General features: G+C 36.1%; 4 protein-coding genes across 5 annotated transcripts in view; 1 reads left to right on the top strand and 3 right to left on the bottom strand.

Moving 5' to 3' along the window:
• LOC116293646 (RNA-binding protein 41) overlaps positions 1-2316 on the bottom strand; it is a 51081-nt gene extending 48765 nt beyond the window's left edge. For both annotated transcript variants that reach the window (XM_031701104.2, XM_089038973.1), the window contains exons 1-5: positions 2226-2316; positions 1960-2020; positions 1545-1718; positions 857-1052; positions 372-594 (exon numbers count right to left, since the gene is read on the bottom strand). In XM_031701104.2, coding sequence (XP_031556964.2) covers positions 372-594; positions 857-1052; positions 1545-1718; positions 1960-2020; position 2226 — 655 coding nt within the window. In that variant the 5' untranslated portion in view covers positions 2227-2316. The remainder of the gene's footprint in view (positions 1-371; positions 595-856; positions 1053-1544; positions 1719-1959; positions 2021-2225) is intronic.
• Positions 2317-2374: 58 nt separating this feature from the next.
• On the top strand, positions 2375-3811 carry LOC116293650 (uncharacterized). Its single transcript, XM_031701109.2, is given in 2 exon segments — positions 2375-3152; positions 3154-3811. Coding segments are annotated over 2 exon segments (1113 nt in total). The 5' UTR covers positions 2375-2400; the 3' UTR covers positions 3515-3811.
• Positions 3812-3897: 86 nt separating this feature from the next.
• LOC116293643 (serine/threonine-protein kinase PLK4) lies at positions 3898-12182 on the bottom strand. The gene is made up of 19 exons (XM_031701101.2): positions 11979-12182; positions 11328-11423; positions 11007-11102; positions 10491-10605; positions 10101-10213; positions 9924-10012; positions 9528-9624; positions 9350-9408; positions 9214-9262; positions 8881-8908; positions 8672-8754; positions 8376-8590; positions 8083-8295; positions 6924-7638; positions 6638-6719; positions 5843-6128; positions 5215-5542; positions 4718-4824; positions 3898-4129 (listed from the first exon to the last, which is right to left on the bottom strand). Exons 1-19 carry the CDS (start codon positions 12009-12011, stop codon positions 4027-4029), a joined length of 2907 nt encoding a protein of 968 aa, XP_031556961.2. The 5' UTR covers positions 12012-12182; the 3' UTR covers positions 3898-4026.
• Positions 12183-13713: 1531 nt separating this feature from the next.
• Positions 13714-22222, bottom strand: LOC116293647 (sphingosine-1-phosphate phosphatase 2). Its single transcript, XM_031701107.2, has 13 exons — positions 21931-22222; positions 21665-21750; positions 19998-20092; positions 19487-19562; positions 18535-18605; positions 18420-18464; positions 18172-18251; positions 17465-17614; positions 17191-17276; positions 16965-17061; positions 16491-16544; positions 16007-16179; positions 13714-15826 (listed from the first exon to the last, which is right to left on the bottom strand). The coding sequence occupies exons 1-13, from the start codon at positions 22025-22027 to the stop codon at positions 15665-15667; spliced, it is 1272 nt and encodes a 423-aa protein (XP_031556967.1). The 5' UTR covers positions 22028-22222; the 3' UTR covers positions 13714-15664.
• Between the last annotated feature and the right edge of the window lie 652 nt (positions 22223-22874).

The raw sequence follows: 22874 nt of genomic DNA, 5'->3' as shown, positions 1-22874 counted from the left end.
TTCTTAAGAGGGTTCATCTGCTGTGCAGGAGGTTGTGGTTCAAGCCTTGACTGGACCAACACTCAGGGTCTTAAAATAACTGAGGAGAAGGTGCTGCCTTTGTAATTACATCTGCAAATGGTTAGACCTTCAAGTGGCTTGGATGACCACTTTAAATGGTGGTCCCATCCCTCTACATTTCGTCATACTAATCACCTCTCATTCCTAACTCATTGTAAATGCACCTTTGATAATATCAATATGAAAAGAGCGCTAAATAAATATCATTATCATAATCCTGATATGTATTGTCATGCTTTTTGACTTGATCTGAGTGAACGAAAAAAATTATTCACTATCACTGCAGCTTGTATGCTTGTATGAATAATTACCTGCAGCATTTAGTTGAACCAAGTGACTAAAAGTCGTTGCCTTCTCTGTTCCTCTGTTCAACGACCTTTCCACCTCCATTGCATGTCTACTGAGAGTCTGCACATTGGAGAATGAGTCTGGTTTTGCTAACCTCTGCTCTTTTTCTTCAACTTTTCTCTGTAGTTGTCGAAGTCTTTCAGATTCTGCATTGGGATCAGCACCATATTTGGATTTCTTTGGTGCCTTATATGGTCAGAGAAAGAACAAAATTACAGAGTTTGTATTGAAAACAATTGGAATTTCCAGGGGTGGGAAGCCTTAAAAAATTCCTCTGTGCATGAGGTATGAATAATTTATGGAACTAAACCATCCTACAGAAGCTGTAATAAAGTGAAACCTATCGTTACATCGAGCTGCTGTCAGAAACTAGAGATAAGCACTATCGCCAATGATAAAGCCCCACCTTCAAAATTTTAATGTGGCAGACTTGTCTTGAACTCCTTACCTTAGGTGTATACCCCTCCTGTTCAAGTTTAAACTGAATCTCTTCCTCTGTCAGTTCATACTGCTCAAGTGTTTCAACATATTTCTTTCGATCCTCTAAGGTCTTGTAGTCCTTCAAGCTTAATTGTCCTGCAGAATTGGGGTCATAGCTTTTGTATACTGATGAAGAAGTGAAGGCCCTCTGCTTGGTTTTCTGACTGTAAACCAGAATGAATAGTAGAAAAGAACTATAACTACTTGGGTGGAGTTCCCCAACCTTGACTCCACGCAAGGGTAAAGTGTTACCCATATCCCATCCATTAATGGTTACTGTTGATACTTAATGCTTATATCAAAACCACCACTCACTAATCAATCTTTTGACCCACCACAATTATAGAACTTTTCTTTTTTGAAAAACACAATGCATTGTGGTATAGCTTGGGTACAAATGACACTATATGAGGCATAATGAACATAAGACATTATTTTGAACCCAAGCTAGACCACAATGCAATGTGTTTGCTACTCAGGAAAGGTCAATAAGTGAGAAGAGTTTTTTGGTTCTTTCCAATATATCAAGAAATAAATTCCCTCCGGAGCCTTTGGTCTATTTTCCCCTCTTCAAGAATATTCAAGGATCCAGCAGGGTCTTTTCTGTACATAAGGGTAGTGAGGGTAGGAAACTGCATGGTATTTGTGCTCCATACCTCTCAATTGTCAAAGTTGTATCCAATTGATTTTGAACCATTCTTTTGAGCTGTTGTTCTGCCTCTGATTCAGTTCCTTCACCAGGCTGATCAAACCTCTGGTCTTTAAAGGGTGTCGCATCTTTAGTATTCATTCGGATGACACCCCTGCTTTTGTACCTCGTCGGGTTGCCACTGTAAATGGGATAATAGATATGGGATAATATATATGGGACACAAATGGAGGTTTTGAATGAATGAAAATTTGCAAATCATGAAAACCCAAAAATGTCTGCATACATGGGATGCATGTATGAGATAGGAGATCATTAATGCATGGCATATCATTCTTATTGGAGCAAATATTTAAGGATTTTTTTAGGGAATATAGACTTCATACAAAGTCTTCTATGATTTTGAAGCATTTCTTACATACCATGGTATGCCAGTCTCCTTATAGGACGTAGTCTCTGGCCTTAAATTCCTTCCTGCACTCACTGAAACAGCAATAATAAATTATAAATACTTTAAAATCTATGAATAGTAAACTTATATTGCTTTTAGTGTTAGAACCAATGCTACTCAAGCAGTGCGTCACTTTTCTGTAAAAAAAAAAAGCATTCACCACAGAAAAAAGAGTCTAACGATAAAGAAAAGGACGAGCAAGAAAGATATAGTGTCTAAACGTTAAGTATTTCTTACTTTTCGTTTTTCAGGGGAGGGGAAGATATTTTTAAGGGAGAGAAGTAAAAGACTGTCAAAAGTTTGTTTTGTCCGCCATCTTGGATCAATGTGAGCTCGAAATGTATGCTGGGTAGTTATAGTCCTCAGATGTATTGTGGGTAATCCAACATGGCGGACGAAGCGTGAGTTCATCATGAGTCTTCTTTCTCGTGCCTTTTGTACCCGTTATTTCAAACCAGCGTCCTTTCAAAGGATTGCTCCTATAAGATATCATAGGGCTTATTCCACGGGTTCCAGCGATGGGGGAGATAAGCCATCCAAGAGTGGAATTTCAAGCCTTTTGAGCTCGTTGAAGCGAAAGGGCAAAAATGGTGACTTGAAGGAGATTTTGCAGCGCGGCAAACAGTTAAAAGAACCACAAAAAGATACCCTGGAAACCGTAATAGGAGATGAAAATAGCGTTAAGTCAGTGGCAGCAGAAGAAAGCGTAAAGAGCAGTATGGGGAGTCTAAGTCAGAGCTCGATCTCATCTGAAGATTACGTCAAAGCAGGAACCAGAGACGAAAGAGTAAGGACTAGAGAAACCCCTATTTCAAGCCCACCATTTGAAACAACCAAGACATCAGATGTTTCAGACACAATGAAGAAAATGCTTAAAAAAGATGCTGAAAACCTAACACTTTCTCCCGAGATCCATGGCAAGCTGAAATCAATTTTATCAAAACTCAAGATCGACTCAGCGCAGACCAATCTCTCAAAAGATATTATTGGAGCAGCAAAGAGTTGGGGGCGAGTAAGCCCAAGGTACAGGAAGGATATCGTCAGTGACTATAAAATGCAGAGTAGAAAAGAGGCACCTCAAGTGACTAGGGAAATATCACTTACAGATGGAGCAAGGTTCAATCTGTTTGACAATATCTTTGGTCATAGCGTTGCTTCCAAAGAGGCCTCCAAGTAAGCTCAGCTTATTAGAGGGCATAGAAATGGAAATGTTGCTGAGATATGAAGCTTTAGATCAAAGAAATGATTTTATAAGTCTAATAGAGATTGCAGACAAACAGTGGAAGTTTCCAGTGGATAATGAAGTGTGTAAAGTAGAAGAGGAGAGTGTTAGCTTTGAGGAGCATGTCTTTCTTGGGTATCTGCTTGACGGTTTCCCCAAGAAGGGTCCAGTGAGGAGGTTTATGGAGCTTGTTATTAATGGTTTAGAACAGAATCCACACATGACAGTGGCACAGAAGAAAGGCCAAGTGGAATGGTTCAAGGAATACTTTGATAACATCCCTGAAGGGGATCTATCTTTTTAACAATGGTTTGATATAAATAGGCTCTGCAAATTGCCATTGTTAAGGTAATATCAAACAATTTAAAGATTCGCAAAATTGCAGTTGAGTTGTTTTATGATATTAAGATCAATATGTTTTCTCTGAAGCATCATTCTTAAGATAGCAGGGCTCAAAATAGTGCCCTGGCCTATAGCCAAAATACAGGTCATTTTATTACTCTCACTTTCAGGCTATTTTTGAACTGCCAAATGTAAGAATTATATTTGTTCTGCCAAAACAAAAGCAAAAAAATTCTGGCCATTTTGATTTTCAATTTTGAGCCCTGGAGCCCTTTCCTATATGAATTGAACCTTTCTCTTTTGAACACAATGAGACAAAGACTATTAACACATTAATATTACAGAACCATCTACTTTATTCCACAATTTTCAATTGCATTGCCTTATTTTTCATACATTTATGAAAATATAGTACATGTATCCTTTTTAAAATAATAAGAATGTCCTGTTAAAGTTATGTCTGTGATATTATCGTTAAGTCTTGGTTCTTGAAGCTTTGGCAAGGCTTTCAATGATGAATGGTAGATTAGCTAATTTGGTTTTGATGACACTTGGAAATGTGTCTGAATATCTGTACCTGTAAGAGATATTTGCATTGTTAATTTTTTAAATTTAATAATAGGATCCAAACAAAACAAAAAAACTACATGTTAATCCTTGTATAACGAGGTATGATATGGAAATAGACCTAATTTGTCTTAGTGCAATGTTACTACGGATCTCATTGGACTGTGGCCACACGTCAAAAATTTGTCTCGCTACCATGCCCTAATTCGTCTACTGACACGCCTACTTTTATTACAGCAGTCGGTGTTCCATCTTTCATGTATTACAGTGCACCGTAATACATGAAAGATGGAACGCTGACTGCTGTAACAAAAGTAGGCGTGTCAGTAGAAGAATTAGGGCGTGGCAGCGAGACATTTTTGACGTGTCGCCACAGTTCGGTGAGATCTGTAGTAACTTATTTCGAACCAATGTCATTCCCTAGATAATAAGATTCTTTGTTTGAGTTGTATCCATATTCATGTGACTTCTCATGCAACTTTTATGGAATGACACACGGTCTTTATGGGTAGATTAACTTGAAATATCTCCAATGGTGGTTGCTTAAATGGTAATATAAGTTGGTATGTAATATTGTCTGTAATACTGTGATACTTACTGTGTAACAGTTCCTTGGCTGTCTGTGTAGTTTACTTTAGCTTCTGAAGCATTGACAAGCATTTGTGAACCATCACTGTATTGTACCCGGACACCACCACTAGTTAACTAAATGATAAAGATGTTGCAGATGAAATCTCAAAATTGAGGAAAATGTTTGAGTCAATAGATCTTTTTCCCAAATACACTCCTTGCAGCACGTCAGAATGCAGCTCAATTTGGAGGACATAACAATAGGTTTCCAGTTCTCAGGAGATTGAAATTATTTTGTTTTGTCCTCCAAATTGAGCTGTTTTAACATCACATGCAAGTGATGACCTCAAAACGATGACTCCATGGTTAGACTTGATGTTTTCATATATTTACTTTTTTTTGATCATGTTTAACCTCAACATTGTTGGAACCATTGTTTCATGGTCACTCAAGAGAATTCAAGAAAGGTCTCTCTATATTAATCACGAATAGAACTTTACATTTAATATTTTTTTTACTACAAACCTGTGATGCCCAGCCTACTCCTTCCACAAAGGTGCTTTTAAAAATCTCAGCTGATGGAGAAATACCCTGTTTGGTGTCATTTTGGACAAACTCTGTATTAAGGTTTTCTTTGTCCCTCTTCTGCTTTATCTCTGGAGTCTTTCTCTTGACATGACTGGCCTCTGGTCTTGAGGACGACTGTTGTTTATTCTGATGCATATTAGCAATATTTGATTGCTGAATATTTGGCATTGTGCTGGCAATTGTGCCATTGAATGAGAGGAGTGATACTGAGGCTGGAGCAGCAATGCTTGGTGAGGTTGGCAGTGCTGATGTACCAACTGTTGATCTACAAATTAAGTAAAGACAGTTTATGATCATGACAAGCTTATAAGTAATAGATTTTACAACCATCATTCCACTCTTCTGTGAGGTTTTTACACACATACTACTACTGTTTACAACAATCTATGACAGGATTTTTATCCAGGAATCCGTCAAATAAAAATACCTATCCAAGTGGTTGAAACAGCAAGAATGTGGTTTCAAAAAAAAACAAGATAACCCAATATTGCAACTGTGGCTGACAGCCTTAAATTCCATGTTTGTGTTATAGAAATCTAGATAGTGATGATAAAAATAGACTTACACGGCAGGAGGCTTAGGCTGTGTTGGTTCTTTATCACTTGACTGTTTTCTAGATGGTCTGCGACCAACAATCAATGGAAAAAACTGTTGGCTGTGAATTTCTTGCTCAACTTGTGCAATGGTATTCTCAAGCTTTAGACATTTTTCATAGGCATCTTGTACATGATGAAGAAAAGACCTCATTTCTAAAGGAACTCCCTCCATTCCTCCGACAGACTGCAAGGTGTATGAGACACCACCTGGTTCAATTATCTTGGTACACTTTGTTGACTGGTGGACTTTGGCTCCTGTAAGAAGATAGGAAGATCATCAAGAAAGAGTGTTTTATGCCTCAAACAGAACAGAGCCAACAGCTCCCCAATGGAGACCACGTGATAGCAGCCATGACAGGAGGCGGGAACAATTGAATCTGGTCTAATCTGATTTACATGAGAAAGAATTCAGTCTCCCAGAGGGAAAAAGACTCTCTATTGTTGTGCCTCCTGTCATGGCTGCCATCACGTGATGGTGCAAAGCATCTATAGACCTTTTGCAAATTTGTTGAGTGACCATGAAACAATGGCTTCAAGTCGCGGTTGGACTTGATGTGGCCTTACTTTTTTGGTATTTTCAAGTCCAACTCTGGCATTTGAACATTTGTTTTGGGTCACTCAAGCAAATTTGCAAAAGGTCTTAATAACTTTGAAAAAAAAATGCCAGTACTATATCATGCAGCAATTTATGCTTCAAAATGAAAAATAATTGTATTTTAAGTGGATAAGAAGAGGTAAAAAAAATTATTGTATGATTTTCTTACCATTGTAGAAGCAGACTTCAAAGTCAGGATGAGGAGAATTCTCCATCAAAACACACTTGGCATATTTGGAATATAATGTCACCTAGTGATCAATAATAAGGATTAGTCATGAGTTTAGCCTTTTAGCTGCAAGTGAAAATACGACAGATCCTTTACAGGATTCCACCGGGAATTTCTATAATAGAGGCTCAAAATTCGGGGGAAAAGCCAACATATTACGTTCAAACCAGTGGTTGAATTCTTACAATGAGAAGGCCTGAATGACAGTGCCATCCTGCCTACTTACCCTTGGAGTTAGTTTGCGCACCAAGTGCACAAAATTCACTGCATACTTGTATTTTTTCCAGTATTTAGGAGGCAAATTAGAAAACAAATAATGCCCATCAGGTGATGTTGGCACAGGGGATGGTTCAGAGTGAAGTGGTTCGCCATCCTTCCCATTGGGATGATACACAACAATCTTCATTCCATTGGACGAAATCCTCAGCACCTCTGTCACAATATCTTGTCCACGATCTTGATGAATAAACTCTAGACAGACTTCACAGTCTTCCAAGATACTAACAACTGCATTTCTAGTTTTCTGGCGGATTGGTCTCAAGCGTTCTGCATTCAATGGTTCGGTCACATCACCAAGAGACTTTCCCTTTGATTCTCCTCTAGATCTTCGTTCTCTTTTCTCTTGTCCAGCATTTCTAGGTTTTACAGGGCTGATATTTTTCTCTTGAGGGAGAAATTCTGAAGAATCTGCATCCCTGCTGACACTGTCACTACCATGTCTTTTATGTTGACTTATTTGATTCCCTAAGCTGTCTCCACAGTGATATGTGTTTGTGCTAAGAGCTGTCCCAGTATTATTGTTCTTATCAATTGTTTGAGATTCTTCTTGGTGTAGTTTTGTGTTTGCACTGTAAAACCCACTACTGCTTGTTTCCTGGGCTGAACCTTTCCCTGTCCAGGAATTGGTATAGTAGCTGCTGTACTTACTGGCATCATAAGACCTGCAAAACAAAATTTTAACAACCATTTACAAATTTAAATTAATGTGAACACAAAATGAATTAACAACTGGAACAATGATAGTATTAAATTGCATCAAACCATTCTCCCCCTCCCCACACTCCCAGTGAGGTTACATGTCAGGTCCTGAGGGTGAGATTAAGATCAAATGAAAGTCTTAATTTGTGTTGGTACGAGGTAATTGGAAATCTTATGGGTTGGATTGATAGAAGACTGGATTTTTGTAGTATATTTTATTTAGAAATAAAGAATGACAGATTGGAAATCTTAAGAGGGTCTTTCAAAGATTTTAACCATTGAGGGAAAAGTGTAAATCCATGTGTGTGGGCGTGGGTGTGTGTATTGGGGAGGGGTAGTGAGGGTAGATATGGGCATTATCAACCTGGAGAAAGGGGGAGAAATGACAAAGAAGTTGCAAGACTTACCTAAACTTATTCTGTAAGCTGTTAGTTTTTCCATTGACTGCTCCTACTAAAGGCTCTTGAAACCTCTTTTTGGGAAGATGTGATGTTGATAAGTTTGATAACCAGAGGTCAGATGCTTTTGTTGTGTTCTTGTGGCTAGAGGAATTTGCTACTTCTGTGCCACGTAGGTGCTGTTGATCTGAGGTGTTGATGTTCTCAGAACTGGAACTTGAACTGAAATCATAGAAAACCAGACGAGTACATTTAAAAAGATCGATTTGAATCTACCCTGTTAAATTTGTAAGTATGTGTACCTTGCTCTTTGTCTGACTGGGGGTGAAGGTGGTTGCCTTAGATTCCTTGACCAGCCATTAGACAAGTGGTCAACAGAATTAGATGTGTTGTAAGAACCATGGTGAGCTGATTCTTGCTTATTTGTTGGTCCATTACTTGACCATGATGACCGTCCAATACCTGTCAACACTGTTGCCATGGTACCCTGACCGCTGTCTACAGACTGCTCAAAGTACTGGAGGAAAAAAAGGTTTTATAAAGTTTATGATCGGTACTGAAAAAAGGTTATATCATGGTGAGTTCTAACAAATCTTACTTTGGTTGAATAATGATGTCTTGATGGTGAAGAAAGAGTGTTTGGTAATGTCTTTTCTGTCATGAATGGATGATCCAAGATACCTAAAGTTTGAAAGAAAGTTTAAAATCATCATCACAATGTGCACTAGCATCTATTAGTAATAAGATTTTATCATCTTTGTCAGTTAGCTATAGCCTAGATAACTCAAATTGTATTTTATTATGTACCTGACAGTGTCAGTCGATCATTTGGGTTCTGTAACAAAGTAAATAGGAAAAAATTAGGAAAAATATGCATAGGGTTTTGATAATTTGCTTTCGTAGTAGCTTAGTTTAGTGTTAGTATTAGAAGTAGAGTGTTTTAATTATGACAAAAAATGCCATAGAAGAAAAACATAAAAGATAAATATATATAAATTACTTAAGAAAAGAAAAATTAAGGAAGGGCAATTATTGTCAGTTACCCTTTTTATAGCTTATGTTCTAGATTAACACAACTCTTATGTCTAGTATACTATGTAGTATAGTCATTAAATTAACAATTCTACAGCATTGCCGTACCTTTTTGAGCAATTTGCTGATTAAATCTTTGGCCTCAGGTGAAACATATCTGCAACAGCATCATTTTTAGCCATTAATAGAAAATAGTTTTACTACATCAATGGTCAACAAAATAAATGACAAGTGATAAACTTACCCAGGCATATCATACTTGGCTAGAACAACTTTGTTCAGGGTACTCTTGACTGCATTTGTCTGTTTAGATTGAGGAAAACCAAAATTTTTCAAAGACGAAACATAGTACTTATAAAACTAGCGAGACACAAGCAGTTGCAATAGAATTACAGGAAGGAACTGTAGTTCTATAGTCTTACGTCAAAAGGTGGAGATCCTACGAGAAGAGTATAAAGCATACATCCCATTGACCATACGTCTGACTCCAGTCCATGCGGATCCCTGGTTGCAATCTCACTGTAATGAAGGGGGAAATGCCATTATATCATAATTCCCATGCATTGTTTCAATAACAAATGGAATCATTAAAATTTATCATGATTGATTGCCACTACTCTCATCATGAATCATCATTATACCACTGTCACTAATTAAGTATCATCATTGTCATCATCATTATAATTTATGTGATGGTAGTGCTTCTGGTGCTAACAGCAATGTCATTATTATCATCATGCACGCCTTCCACCCCTGTCATTATCTGATAATGATTATGTCTGAGAAAATGCACTTAATATTTAAATGTCTCAACTCACGGTGAAATATAATTTGGTGTTCCACACATGGTGTAATGTTTCTCACTAGGCATAGCCAGTCTTGCAGCAAGTCCAAAGTCTGCAATTTTCTATAATGGAAGCAAAAGATAGCACGAAACTGTGTGAGCCAATAGTGATCTATTTGTGATGTTCATGTTGAATAAATCATTGTCATACCACATCCATGTTCTTGTTTAGAAGTAGATTACCAAGAGTAAGGTCTCTATGGATAATACCATAAGAATGAAGGTATAGCACTCCTTGGACAAGCTGATGCATGATGTGACGAGCTGTGAAATAAAGCCAAAAGCATGAATAAAAATCAGTGTTGTACATCCATCCCTAACAGAGTCAAGAAAAAGATATGGAAACCATGTTGGTGGTATTATCTAAGGAGGCTATTAGGAAATATATATTACGAATACCACCACCAAGGTGAAGATGACATAATGTGCACACAAACAAGTCAAAGCAAAGCAAATCACTCATATATGTGAGCTGCCATTCTGCCACTGCCATTCCGTTGCAAGCTGTTTTATCCTAAGTCCAGATACAGAAGTGAAATACCTTGGCTTTCTGACATTTTCCCTCCATTCTTCTTGATGAACCTGTTGACCTCCCCATTCTGGCACATTTCAAGCACTAGGTAAACATAGTTGTCATCTTCAAAGTAGGTGTACATCTACATGTCAAGTAAAATCAAGAGAGCATAAGTAAGAAAGGGAAACTTTTTAATAACACGCACGCCATGTAAATTCCGGGTTGGACTATTTTTAGTAACCTAATGCAGTTTAAATTTCACCTTCCCCTACTCCCGTGTGTCATAAACTTGTGTGCACTCTGGCATTTTGTTCACTAAAAAAGAAAATGGAAAGAGCTCACGCACATAAGTTGATGACGCATGGAAGAGGGTAAGGCAAAATTTAAACCTCATCCGGTTACTAAAAAATGTGAAGTGCCCTGCTTGCTTCCATGAAAACTGCCCACTGACCAGCATTTGCACACAGGTATCTTACCCCTCCCCTCTTTGTGGGAAACCATATTACTCCCAAGGGGGGTGGTCACAATATGCATGCTTTGTACCTCTAGTATTGATGGATGTTTGAGCTGGGAATGGATCTCTACTTCATTGCACACTCGTTTAACCATCCCAAGTGATCTCATTGCTTTCTTGTCAATCTGCAACACATTGAAAATTATTAGTAGATAGATTATAAGAGTATTAAATTAACTCGAAAGGTAAACTACTAGGGGTATAATCTTAAATAATGGCTGTTCAATGGCTGGACATAATGAACAGCCATAGTGTGGCCAATCAAGAGGAACAGCTATCAAAGAGGCATTTGGTAAGACATTGTCTGCCTTGTTTTAATATTTCTAGCTCTGTCAAAATGAACAACATACCATTTTAATGGCCACTTCTTGTTGTGTTGTGAGGCATTGACCTTTGTAGACACAAGCAAAGCCTCCTTTTCCGAGGAGCTCCAAAACTTGGAAGTCCTAGAATACAATTGTCACAGTATGTAAGAAATCACAGGTAACCTACAACAGTTTGCATGTAAACATGACATATCTCACAGGAGAAGTTTCTAGTAATAAAATCGTTTTGAGGTATTGATCTCAAAGGATATATATATATTGATTTTGTGGATGTCAACATCCTCCTTTTCAATGTTTAAGCTTCCCGAGGTTTTTCTAACATTTGAAATATTTTTCTCTTTCTTAAAAAGTAAAGGATATAAGCTTATAATTAGAAAAACATCATTGAACTACATTATTTTATTTAACATGAATTGATCATAATATTTAAGCAACTTTTATTATTATTTTTCAAATAAAGTAAGGTTATGTTTTCTAAATAGTAAGCTTACAGTAACTGCTTTAATAATCATTGCTTGTGTCAGCCATAACAACACCTGAAACACTATCCAAGGAATCTTACAGCCGCTTCACGAGCTACACAACTTTCTCATGATATCCCTGGGTAGTATGATATCAATATAAAACGTAGTAAATGAGTTTTTTTTATTGAGTTTCTTTATTAAGATGACTTACCTCGATAGAATTTCCCATGTAACGAGTCGTCATGTCGTCATAAACAAGCAATAAAAATCTTCTCCTTGTGCTTAAAAATCCAAATAAAAATTACACCCAAACGTAAATTAGAACTTCCTCTCTACATATGGACATTTTGACGGCGATCGAAGTATTTTTCGATTGTTTTTTAAAGGTTTTTCTGAAGGTATTCAACTTGGACTGTTTACTTTAGATCAAACTGATTTTGAATCAACCCGCGCGATTGTGACAGCATGATGACGAGGCTAACATGGTCGAAAGGCATCATGGGTACTTGACGGGAGCCCTGTGGTTTAATCCCAAAAAGTTTGCGCACAGCGCGCTGAAGAGCGCACAATATTTCAACTCTTTTACAAGTAAATTCCAAATCGATAATAGAAAAGATTTCTTTTTTTTGATGGTTGAGTTAAAAATAAAAGTCACAGCTAAAGAACTAGAAAAAAGTAATTAAATTTTGTCTTGCTTCCCCATTTTTTTCTTGAATTCCATTTGATTAAAGAAGCTTAAAAAATAATTCCCTTAACTCAGCATGTGCCAAGATATATTGTTGAGGTGTCACACAGATTCAACCACTGTATACATAATATCAAAATCAAATCCAATATTAAAATATATAGAACACTTTTCTTTAGTGGGATACAAGTTCAGTACTTGTATGTACTAGTTTCCAATATTTTGCCCACCGTAACACACACACACACTACTGGTGCATTAAATATCCTATGCATATCACTCTTGGACTGACATGTTGATTCTTACGGCCAGTAAAAAAAAACAAAAAAAACAGAAAACCTGAAAGAATATTTTAATATCCTTGTGGCACAGGAGGCAACATTAAAAACTTAAAAGTTCTCAAACTAACCAGTCATGTATGATCCAAGGGCGGATCCAGGGGGGGCAAAGGGAGGCTAAAGCCCCCCCTTCAGCAGAAAAAAACAATGCTTTTTTATATTGTTTTCCCGTTGTGTTGACGGAAGAAACTCGATTAGCCCCCCCTAAAATTTTGGCTGGATCCGCTGGATCTACCCTGATGCAGGGCTCAAACCCACACCACAGCAGTGAGACAGAAGGATGAACAGTTACGGCACCAAATTCATTATGCTAGTTCATTGAGAGTTGTGTGCATAGAATTTTGAATGTAGTGGTGGGTAATAAGCACTGCACAGAATGCATTGTATAACAACAATAACAACTAATGAGTGGATAAATCAGCAACAATAATTATAATTTTATTTATTTATTTATTATGTTTATATTTCATTGTCCTCCATAAATAGGATAACATTTTTTGATAATAAAATCTTATATGGGGGTAGAGTGATTTTCAGTATTCTTTGCAATATGTTTAGCACATACAATTTACTGGCAATCCAACTTGGGAATAATTTTACATCACCTATGTGATGCAGTGCAGTGGAGTCTTGTTATCACAAATCCAGGGTATCTTCACTTCTCAGTTACCTCTTGTTAACTTGAGGCGGCATCCCATTATTTTTCCCTTGAAATATTTTTCCTATTATTTTGAACCTTTTGCCTGCTGCTCAAAGGAAATTTGAGATAACAGGACTTCACAGTAGGTGGAAGTTTAAAATGGTAACTAATAGATACTATTTCTGTTGCTTTCTTTCAACGATTTAAAACTAATATTTTCAGTTTTATGAGTGAAGCAAAATTAGTCAAATAAATACACTTATATTCTTGAAGTCAATAAAACAATTTTTCAGACATTTTAATAGATTCATTCAGCTTTACCATCAAAATTTCCCATTTCAGACCATGTGTCATTCCCTTGAGTATCATTGTTACTTGTAGCTAATAATGGTTAAGAGGATACATCAAAGGATCTTGTTCACAGAGGAATGACACATTGAATTGGGAAAACAATAAAACAATACATTCAAATGATTTGGCCTATGAAAATCACTCAAAATTTTTACATCAAATTATATTAAATTAAGATTAATTTAAAATAAATTAACGTTCTGAAATATAAAATAATATATAATTTATAAATGTCTTCATTTAAAATAGCTAATTTTTTGACAACAGAAAGCTGAAAAGGTATAATTACAGAGAGTAAAAAGCAAGAAATTAAAGAACGATGCTTCATGTTTAAATAAGAGTCAATAATCATTATTGCAGAGCATCTTCAAAATTAATATTTTACAATTATAAATTTCTAATTAATCCTATATTTTACTATTTTTTTACTGTTACCATTACATCTGCCCTATCAAAGTGAATTTTATTCTATTATCTTATCATTATAAACATGTAGAGCTTCTATAAATTGTTGGTAAAACAGGGCAATATACTACAGGGTGTAGTCAGATAAGGGAGGTGTTCCAATCAACCTTTCTTTTTAAGTTTCAAATTTGGAGATCTGAAAAAATGCTTTACTTAAAATGGGATTTGCACCTCCCCCCTGAAAATTTCTTGTCACACCCTCAAGAGGGGGCCTTTGCATTCATTTAAAGCCACCTTTTCCTGTAAGAATTGATATCAAGTTGTTACAAAATCAATAGTTTGATGATCAGGGTAACTTTTTTGATTATCAAAAGCCCTATTTGTCAATAATTTACATTCTTCTACATGCAACTCTAATTAACTAATAGCTCTAATGGGAAGGAATTTGTATGTGAAGGTATATGAAATTTTATCTAATAGGATATTTACATAAATGTATACTGTATTCGTGGTATGCAAAGGAAAACCAATAGAAAAGAAATCAACCTGCCTGCAAGGCAAACTTATGAATCCCATTTGAATCCTGTTTGCATTTTTCAGACATTGGGTTCCCTGTGCTCCTTTTACATCCCACTGACAAGAGCATTGCATTATGCATATTAAATTAATCCCTATATCTTGACCTTTTACTTTGCGTATCCACGAGTTAAAAACAAAAAGCTTAATGTGTAGTTGCAAACATTATCCATACCCCCCTCACGGAGGAATTTTTTTAATACCCCCCTATCCCCCTGGAAATTCCAATTTTCTTCCATACAAACTCTGTAATTTTTGTTCTTTTTCCGACCCCCCTACTCTTCGGAAATTCCAAATTCCATGCGAATCTCTCTGTGGGGTTGGTATGGATGATTTCTGGAACTACACAATACTGACACCTTACATGACACTATAACCATAATAGTCAGCATGAAAGTGACAAAGAATTAAATTGAGTACAAAAAGTAAATTTAAATTTAAATAGCAAAAAGTAAATTGAATGACAAATTTTGTCATATGGCAATGATTCTGACATAAAACTTGAATAAAAATGAATTAATCCCCAGGCAGTGATAAATAATAGCTTGCCCCTTAAATCAAATATCTCATATCAATATTTAAAGCCTATTACTGTACTTGGAGAAAAGAACTGTAAGACCCATTGACGCTCGTGGTAAAAAAGGTGGTTGTGATTTATATAGAATTAAAACCCCAAATCACTTTTCCATAACTACCAGGATTTTCAATAGAAGCTGGTGCCCAGTCAGCGAATCTCTCCGGGTATTTAACATGGACTTGCCACCTATTTTGATTTAAGTTCCCCCGAATTTAGGGAAAATGTGAGTAAGATTCCCTCGCTGCTCCCAGTCTATATTGCAGCTTACTCAAGCTGGTATTAAAACCCTGAACTACAGATGTAAAATATACAAGTTAAATTTGATTTATACAGTCAGTCCGATACTGTGGCAGAGTAGTGGAGTACCACATACGCACATCCAGCCCATACACGCATACGTCAGATACCTGACAGGGAACTCAATGTTCCACTTGTATCGAATGTTTTCATCTCGAGATCTCACTTTGTGGATCCTCTTTTTGACACCCTAAGGAAAAAATAGGAGTAAAAGAATAAATGAATGGAAGGAATAAGCAAATGGATGAATAAATGAAATAATGAGCAAGATGAAGTGTTGTTATTCCTTAGTTGAGGAGTTGTATTAATGGCTGCAAGATTTTGGATATTAAGAATTTAAATTAATCATTCCCTGAGAGGAACAACTTACCTGCTTTTCGATGGGAGGAAGTTTAAAGGAGTTGCTGTATGCTGTACGGAAGTAATAGTTCTTTATTTTCCGGCTACTGAAGTATTCAATATCAACCACTCTGTAGGCAAGTGATATAAGGCTCATGAAGACTGCTTTACAAACCATCCTTGTGAGAATGACCAGGAAATAACCTAAAGAAAGAAATCAGCCAAAATGAGTTACATGAGGTACACCCCACCAAAAAATTCAAATTTCACACTCTTCAAAAACCTCATTTTTATGGAATCCTGAAATACCCTATGGGCTGGTATGCAGAACATGGGTAACTTGCAGGAATTTAGTGTGTAAAGTTTGTGGAGGGAGGTAACTGGAGAAGCCAGATAAAATACTATCCTGAGCAGATTGTGGGAACCTATCCTACTGTATAGGTAGGTCTGCCCTTTATTATTGTATATCATGTAGCTTGATTGATATAACAAAATTAACTCTTACATATGTTTACCTAAGGCAAGCTTCAACACTGAAACCCAAAGATATGTGAACCAAGTTGTATTTTCTGAAAACAAAAAAATATCCACAAATGTCATTTAAAAATTTAAAAATAAAAGGATGTTTTACTAATGAACCTGTAATATAAGTAAAATGTTTTTTTTATTTTTTATTTTTTTTTAGGGGGACAGCATGGTTGAGTGGTCAAAGTGTCGGTCTCACAATCCAAGGTGGTGCTGAGTTAGAGTCCCGCTGTGGCCACTAGCTGAGACTGTATTTGTCCTGATTGCTGATTAGTTCAAATCCCAGTTGGGATTCTTAAAACACTTTGTTTTTTGATTATTTCTTCATTGCAGTTTCATTTCAGCGCAGTATCCCCAATTAGTTGTATAAACTAAATACATCAACACTTTTCTTATTTTATTTTTTATTCAGGGAAAAGAGTGATAGAGTTTTGGGTACCATTTCTATAAATTTTTATTCTTACCATCTCCAGATTCCAGAACGGCTTTTGATATGGCTGAATACTTGTTATTTGTTGCTCTTCCTACGGCAACACCAACTGTTACCCCAGTCATACAATTCTAAAAAAATAATGCAAACTTGTTGAATACAAGACCAGGCAGATCAAACTGTGATCTTCTTGAAGGGCGAGGCAGAGAATGCAGACATAAGACCCCCCCCCCCCCCAACCAACAGAAAAATATGCATACCGTCTCAAAGAAGGAGTTGGTTTCAGTCAGTGGTTGTGGATGAATGAACAATAGTAACAAAGAATAGACCACAGCCTTTGGGATCACTGAAATATGAAGAAAACTAATCAGAAAATAAAAAGACTGCAATAAACATCTATCAATGTGTTCTTAAAAGTAGTGTAACATTTTCTACCATTAACAAAAAAAAAACACAGGAAGCCTAAGCTATAATCTGCTCCTGCTTGCATGCCAACAAATATCAGTACAAAACTAGTGCAATGTTATTACTTACCATTGGAACCGTAGCTGATTGCCATGTCAAATAAATCATCTGTTTTCATCCAGATAGCCAACACAATACAACCAATGATACCACCAACAACAATGTCTGCAGGACTATGGACTCCAAGATATAACCTGCTCATCATCACAAACACAGACCCTTAATAGACAAAGAGAGTAAAAATTACCATCCTAGGTAGTCTGGCTAGGTCTGCTAGCTAGCACATTTGCAAGCCTGTTAAGGTAAACATTATTGATGCAAGGTGGCCCATTCAGCAACTAGGCTGCTATACAGAGGGGCCCTGACCATGACCCTGTTGCCAGGCTAGGGGTGGTTTGAAGGTGTAAATGTGCACCTCTCTCTCTTTCTTTCAATGTTATAACTGAATTACATTTGTTTATATAATTACATGACGCAGACAACCAGCTATAAATAATTCAAGGCACCTGGATTTTTGGCTTCTGTCAATGAAAATTTTGAGCAGTCTGAGTTACATGTAGTCATTTGTTTGATCAATGCAAGCCAAAAACCCAGTTAGTCTTAATCTGATTTGGTCAAGAAGTTATGAAAATAGGTGTTAGTTGTAAATTGGAGGAGAACAGCAAATACTTTCCCCCTCCCCTTCCAACAGTTGGTTGATCCATAGTCCTTGCACCTGGACTGATGGGTGATCACTACCAATATGTACAAAGATAATGAGAAAGGTAAATACTTACACATGACAATCACAGTAAAGAGGGTGATAAATGCCCATTGAGAGAGGTTAAAGTGCAGCATAGAGTAGAACCATATGTACCTAAGAAGACAAAGAGCATGATCTGTTATGTTATGGTTTATAGCCCTACTGCAGCTATACTGATGTTGGTGTTCAAGGTATATGAACATGAATATTTCTTAATGAAACGATAAAGACTAATTAACTACGTGAGAAAAGTGTGTTTTAGTCAAAGTGTAGTCTACGTACCATGGTAGCAATACGGCAAGTACTGCGTGATGACTTGGTAAGCCCCTAAAACCAATCAAAACAAACTCAGTAAGGTGCAATGAGAATGTTTTGTTCAATCATATGTGTTTCTTACCAGGTTTCAAAAGAGTCACCTTCTAATGGGACAATAGGAGGATTGGATGGTCTTGGTAAACACAATAGATTCTGATAGAAGAAAAAAGAAACTCAGTCTTTAAAAAAATATTGTGATATATCCTATTGCTTTTTGCTTACGCTATGATAAATTATTTATTAAAAAAACCTGACCACAAAATAAACGAAGGCTACAATAAGTGCTAATCATAGAACGAATGTCAGATTGAAATGACAACTTGAGTGATAAAAGATCCCTCTTGGCTGGATGTTTCCCTAAACAAGCTTGGGTTTTAGCAGGTCGAATATATACCTCTGGCCTGACAATGACCTGCTTATCAAAAATAATGATTTGCATCCTCATTATAGAAAATGAAAACTGAAAATGTAAGCCACATTCAACCTAGACATTATGGCGTCCCATTTCAGCATGTAATTTTGTCTTTCAAGTAATAATTGTTAATCAGCTGTAACAGTTGTTTTGTCATACAATACTATTAAACAAAGAAACAATATTCAGGGGAATAACACATGGTCTGAATTTATGTCTAATAATAATAATATTAATAATCAACTTTATTTAACAAGGGTATACACTGAACAGTATATCAACTGACTAATAAGTGGCCCTCATACCCAAAAACTAAAATACAATACAATACAATAACAATACTATAACAAAACTAAAAGAAACCAAAAGAGAACATGAGTAAAATATAACTATTAAAAGCTGAGCAAAAAATATGATATACTGACAAAAAATATGTATTAAACAAATATATATAAATAAACATAGATTAGTAATAGTGATAATAGTAATAAATCCTTATACTGATATAAGCTGATATATTATTATTATTATTTATTTATTATTATAATTATTATCATTATTATTATTCATGAATTTTTGGAGAGAAAATCCTATAAAGAAAAAACAAACAAAATGTTATTACCTTGACAAAGCCAGCTACGTAGAAGCCAAGGGCCATCAGAAAACACAGCAATCTTCCTAATCTGGCATCAATTATCCTAAAAAATCATATAATATTTTTTCTAAGATGAAATGGCAAAACGGTATAGAGAGGACTGGCTAGGGTCCAAAGTACAAAAACATGTCTATGCGTTCTCCTCTCAATGTTGATTCTAATCTAATCTTTAGACCAAAGTTTTTTGACCTTTATAGCCCATATTCAAACATGATCTGATAAAACACTTGAAATATTTCCAAGACTCTAGGCAGCTAAAGGGTTTCATATGTTTTTTTTATATTAATGATAGTAAATTTGGTGTATATATAATGTATTCAAAACTAGATGTGCCATTTCTATATAACATCAAATCACATGGTCCCTTAGCAGTGGTATCAGTAAGAGACAAGCCGAAGTGCTCAATAGAAGGCTTTTCATGAAGTGCTGCAAAAACTGCTAAATTGGTATTTGAACTAGATACAAGAAGCAGCCTTACCATGTGAGAAAGCATACAAGTGGAGTATAGAACTCTTCTGTACCAAAGAAGCTGTTGATCTTCATTATTTTGGTACGGAGTGGAGTGCGCATCCTCTGATGAAGAGAAAAAAAATGATATTTAGGATTACATTTACAAGTATCTTTGTAACAAGAAAGATATATTATTTATTTCAGGATAATCAATTTAGTAAACTCATAATGTATTTTTAGCAATCTAGTATATTATACACATCAAAACTAGTGTCATAATATCTTGAATCAAAAATCGAAATTCCCCTACGTAGCTTGAGATTAAATTATACATCCCCTCGGTAAGAATGTTGCTGATTTTTGCTGAAAGATATAGTAGGATATAGCCTTATTTAGCATACTTTAGATTGAAGGATATGGTTTTTGTATCTGGGTTTTTGTGGAAAGTTTCAACACTGATTACATGTTTGAAATTTTATTTTGACCATCTTTTAAATTTTTAACAGCTATTTAACAATTAAAAATAAATATTGGTGGACATCAGCCAAAACCTGTTTTTTATTGGCAACCAACAAAACTGAACTTTATTTGACCTTTGCGTTTTGTTATCATTAGGAAAGGCCATATTCAAATAGTTGCCAAGTTGAAGCCAAGGTATGTGAGCATTAACAAAAGGGGTGTTCAGGCCTGTCGAGGCCTGTCCAATTATTAATACTCCTTCACAGAGCAACATCTACCTTGTACTTTATAAAACAAAATTTGTCTATCTGTTTTGGATTTCAGGATGTTTTCTAGAAAACCTCTAGTGGTGTTGACATCTCTGAGATATTAAACATGAAACCCTTGAAAAGTAATGAAAAAGGGTCGAAGAAAGGTTTTGCATAACAATAGATAACGTGTTTATGTTAAGCATTTTGAAACGCATTAAAAGTATTTCAATAGAAACTACTTAAAAACAATGATTGAAATTCAAAGCTAAGGTAATAGTCTATTGAATTCTTCATTCTCCTGTCATGCAAGTGCAAGGGCTAAAGGACATGATATATTGATCTTCCTGTCATAAGCGGTAATGATCGAATTCACTGGTGTTTGTCTGAGCATACACAGCCTTCACTGTAAGATAAAACTCTACGAATAATATGTAAAATTTTATGAGTTTAAAAATATGAATATCCCTATTCATAAGATTCGAGCAACGAACAAATGATGAACTTAAATATTGATTTAAGCTTCATCTTTCCAACCTCACCGAAGCTCATTTCATAGTTTTGTTTCAACAATTAAAAATTCAAATCGAAAATACTGATTCAGCGCTGAATTCTAGATCTATCGATCAAAGCAGAAGTCTGAATCTATAGGTTTGACTTTATTGATTAACCTTTAAATCCAAGGAAAATAATATTATGACAAGACTAGAGTTTAAACCGGTTTTTTATTTGCTCGTATTTTCTGGCAGGCGATGAGATTTGAAGAAGTGAAAATGTCATAATGAATTATTCATAGGAGACTTTCAAATCAATACACACGACGTTTTCGACCTCAAATAACAGTTCAACATCTCGTAAACTTACAGTTAGCGAAATATTGATATTTTATGAAGCTCATCTAGGGAAAGATTTTAGGTTTTCAAGCTAGCAACATCTGGAAATATTGGGAATAAAAACAACAGCGTCCGGAAACCATATCCCTGTTTACCTGAATGGCGACTAACGGAGGCGTTCCCATGAGAATCGAGGCTAAAAGACGATGTCGAATCCATCTACCAACAACTCCAAGCTTATCTGACAAATAAAAAACCCGATAACATTTAAAAAATCGAGGTCTTTTAATTATTTTCGGCGAAGAATAGTGTTTCGCAATGTTGTAACGCACGAGAAGCCCACCCGGCAAGACAAACAAGATACCATATGACTGGGATTCTAGATAGAAATCTTGTAAATAATGAAAGCACAGTTCTTTACCTATGGGAGCTACTACATATTCTTCTACATCTTCTTCAGTATCGCTGACTTTTTCACAGGATTCATCGTCCGAGTACCGATCCTCTTCATCCGCCATGTTGCGCCGCGCTATCACAACAAGAAAGAGACCGCGATCACTGACGTACAGCGTCAAGTCCCAATCGATCTATAAGCCGTCTAACTTCCATTGTTGACCATACGTATACCACGGAAATCGTTTTTTTTCGTCTCAGAAATCGCATCAAAAGCGCTAGCTTTGCGTCCACACTAACGTTTTCATAGCGTACACACTAAGACGATCAAAATCGCAGGTACGATATAATATCATCATTCAGCTGCGCATCGAAATCAGACGTGCCCGTGTAAATGACGTCAACGTTGTCCAAAACTGCAAAAAAGTTTCGACGGAAACGTCTAGAAAGAACATTTTGAAAAATCCGGATACAAAAAAGTAGTTGCAAATTTAAAAACTAGAATATTCCTGATTACCAAATCTTTAACCGTTTTCAAAAGTCTCCGTTTTCACTGTTTACAATCAAGATAGGTCACCGTTTTCAAAAATCAGTTCACTCCGTGTGGAGATTGTTAAAATTTATGTGGTTTCGATGAAAGCATGGATCATAAAAGGTCCTTTTATGTTCCATGATGAAAGCGCTTGCGTTTTCGATCGTTTTACTTTGGACAAAAAGACCAAAACGCATGGAACCGAATGCGTTTTGAACGAAAAGACATGCAAATGTCTCAACTCTGGAGAGCGTTTCCAAATGCTGTATGCTCTTTCGATGACATGAGAAGCTTAGGCCGGCTAAAAAACTTTATGCTAATTAGGTTAAGATGGACTTATTCCATCTTAAGCTAATTTGCATATGTTATTTTTTTACCTATTTTAACACTATGCCGACACCTCTGTACCACTCTAGTAGGAAACTCTGTTTATTAACGAG

Source organism: Actinia tenebrosa, unplaced genomic scaffold, assembly GCF_029948245.1.
Source record: "Actinia tenebrosa isolate PJP-AT-01 unplaced genomic scaffold, QUT_ActTen_1.0 PGA_scaffold6__47_contigs__length_16458017, whole genome shotgun sequence".
Lineage (NCBI taxonomy): Eukaryota > Metazoa > Cnidaria > Anthozoa > Actiniaria > Actiniidae > Actinia > Actinia tenebrosa.
This window is presented reverse-complemented; position numbering and strand designations above follow the sequence as displayed.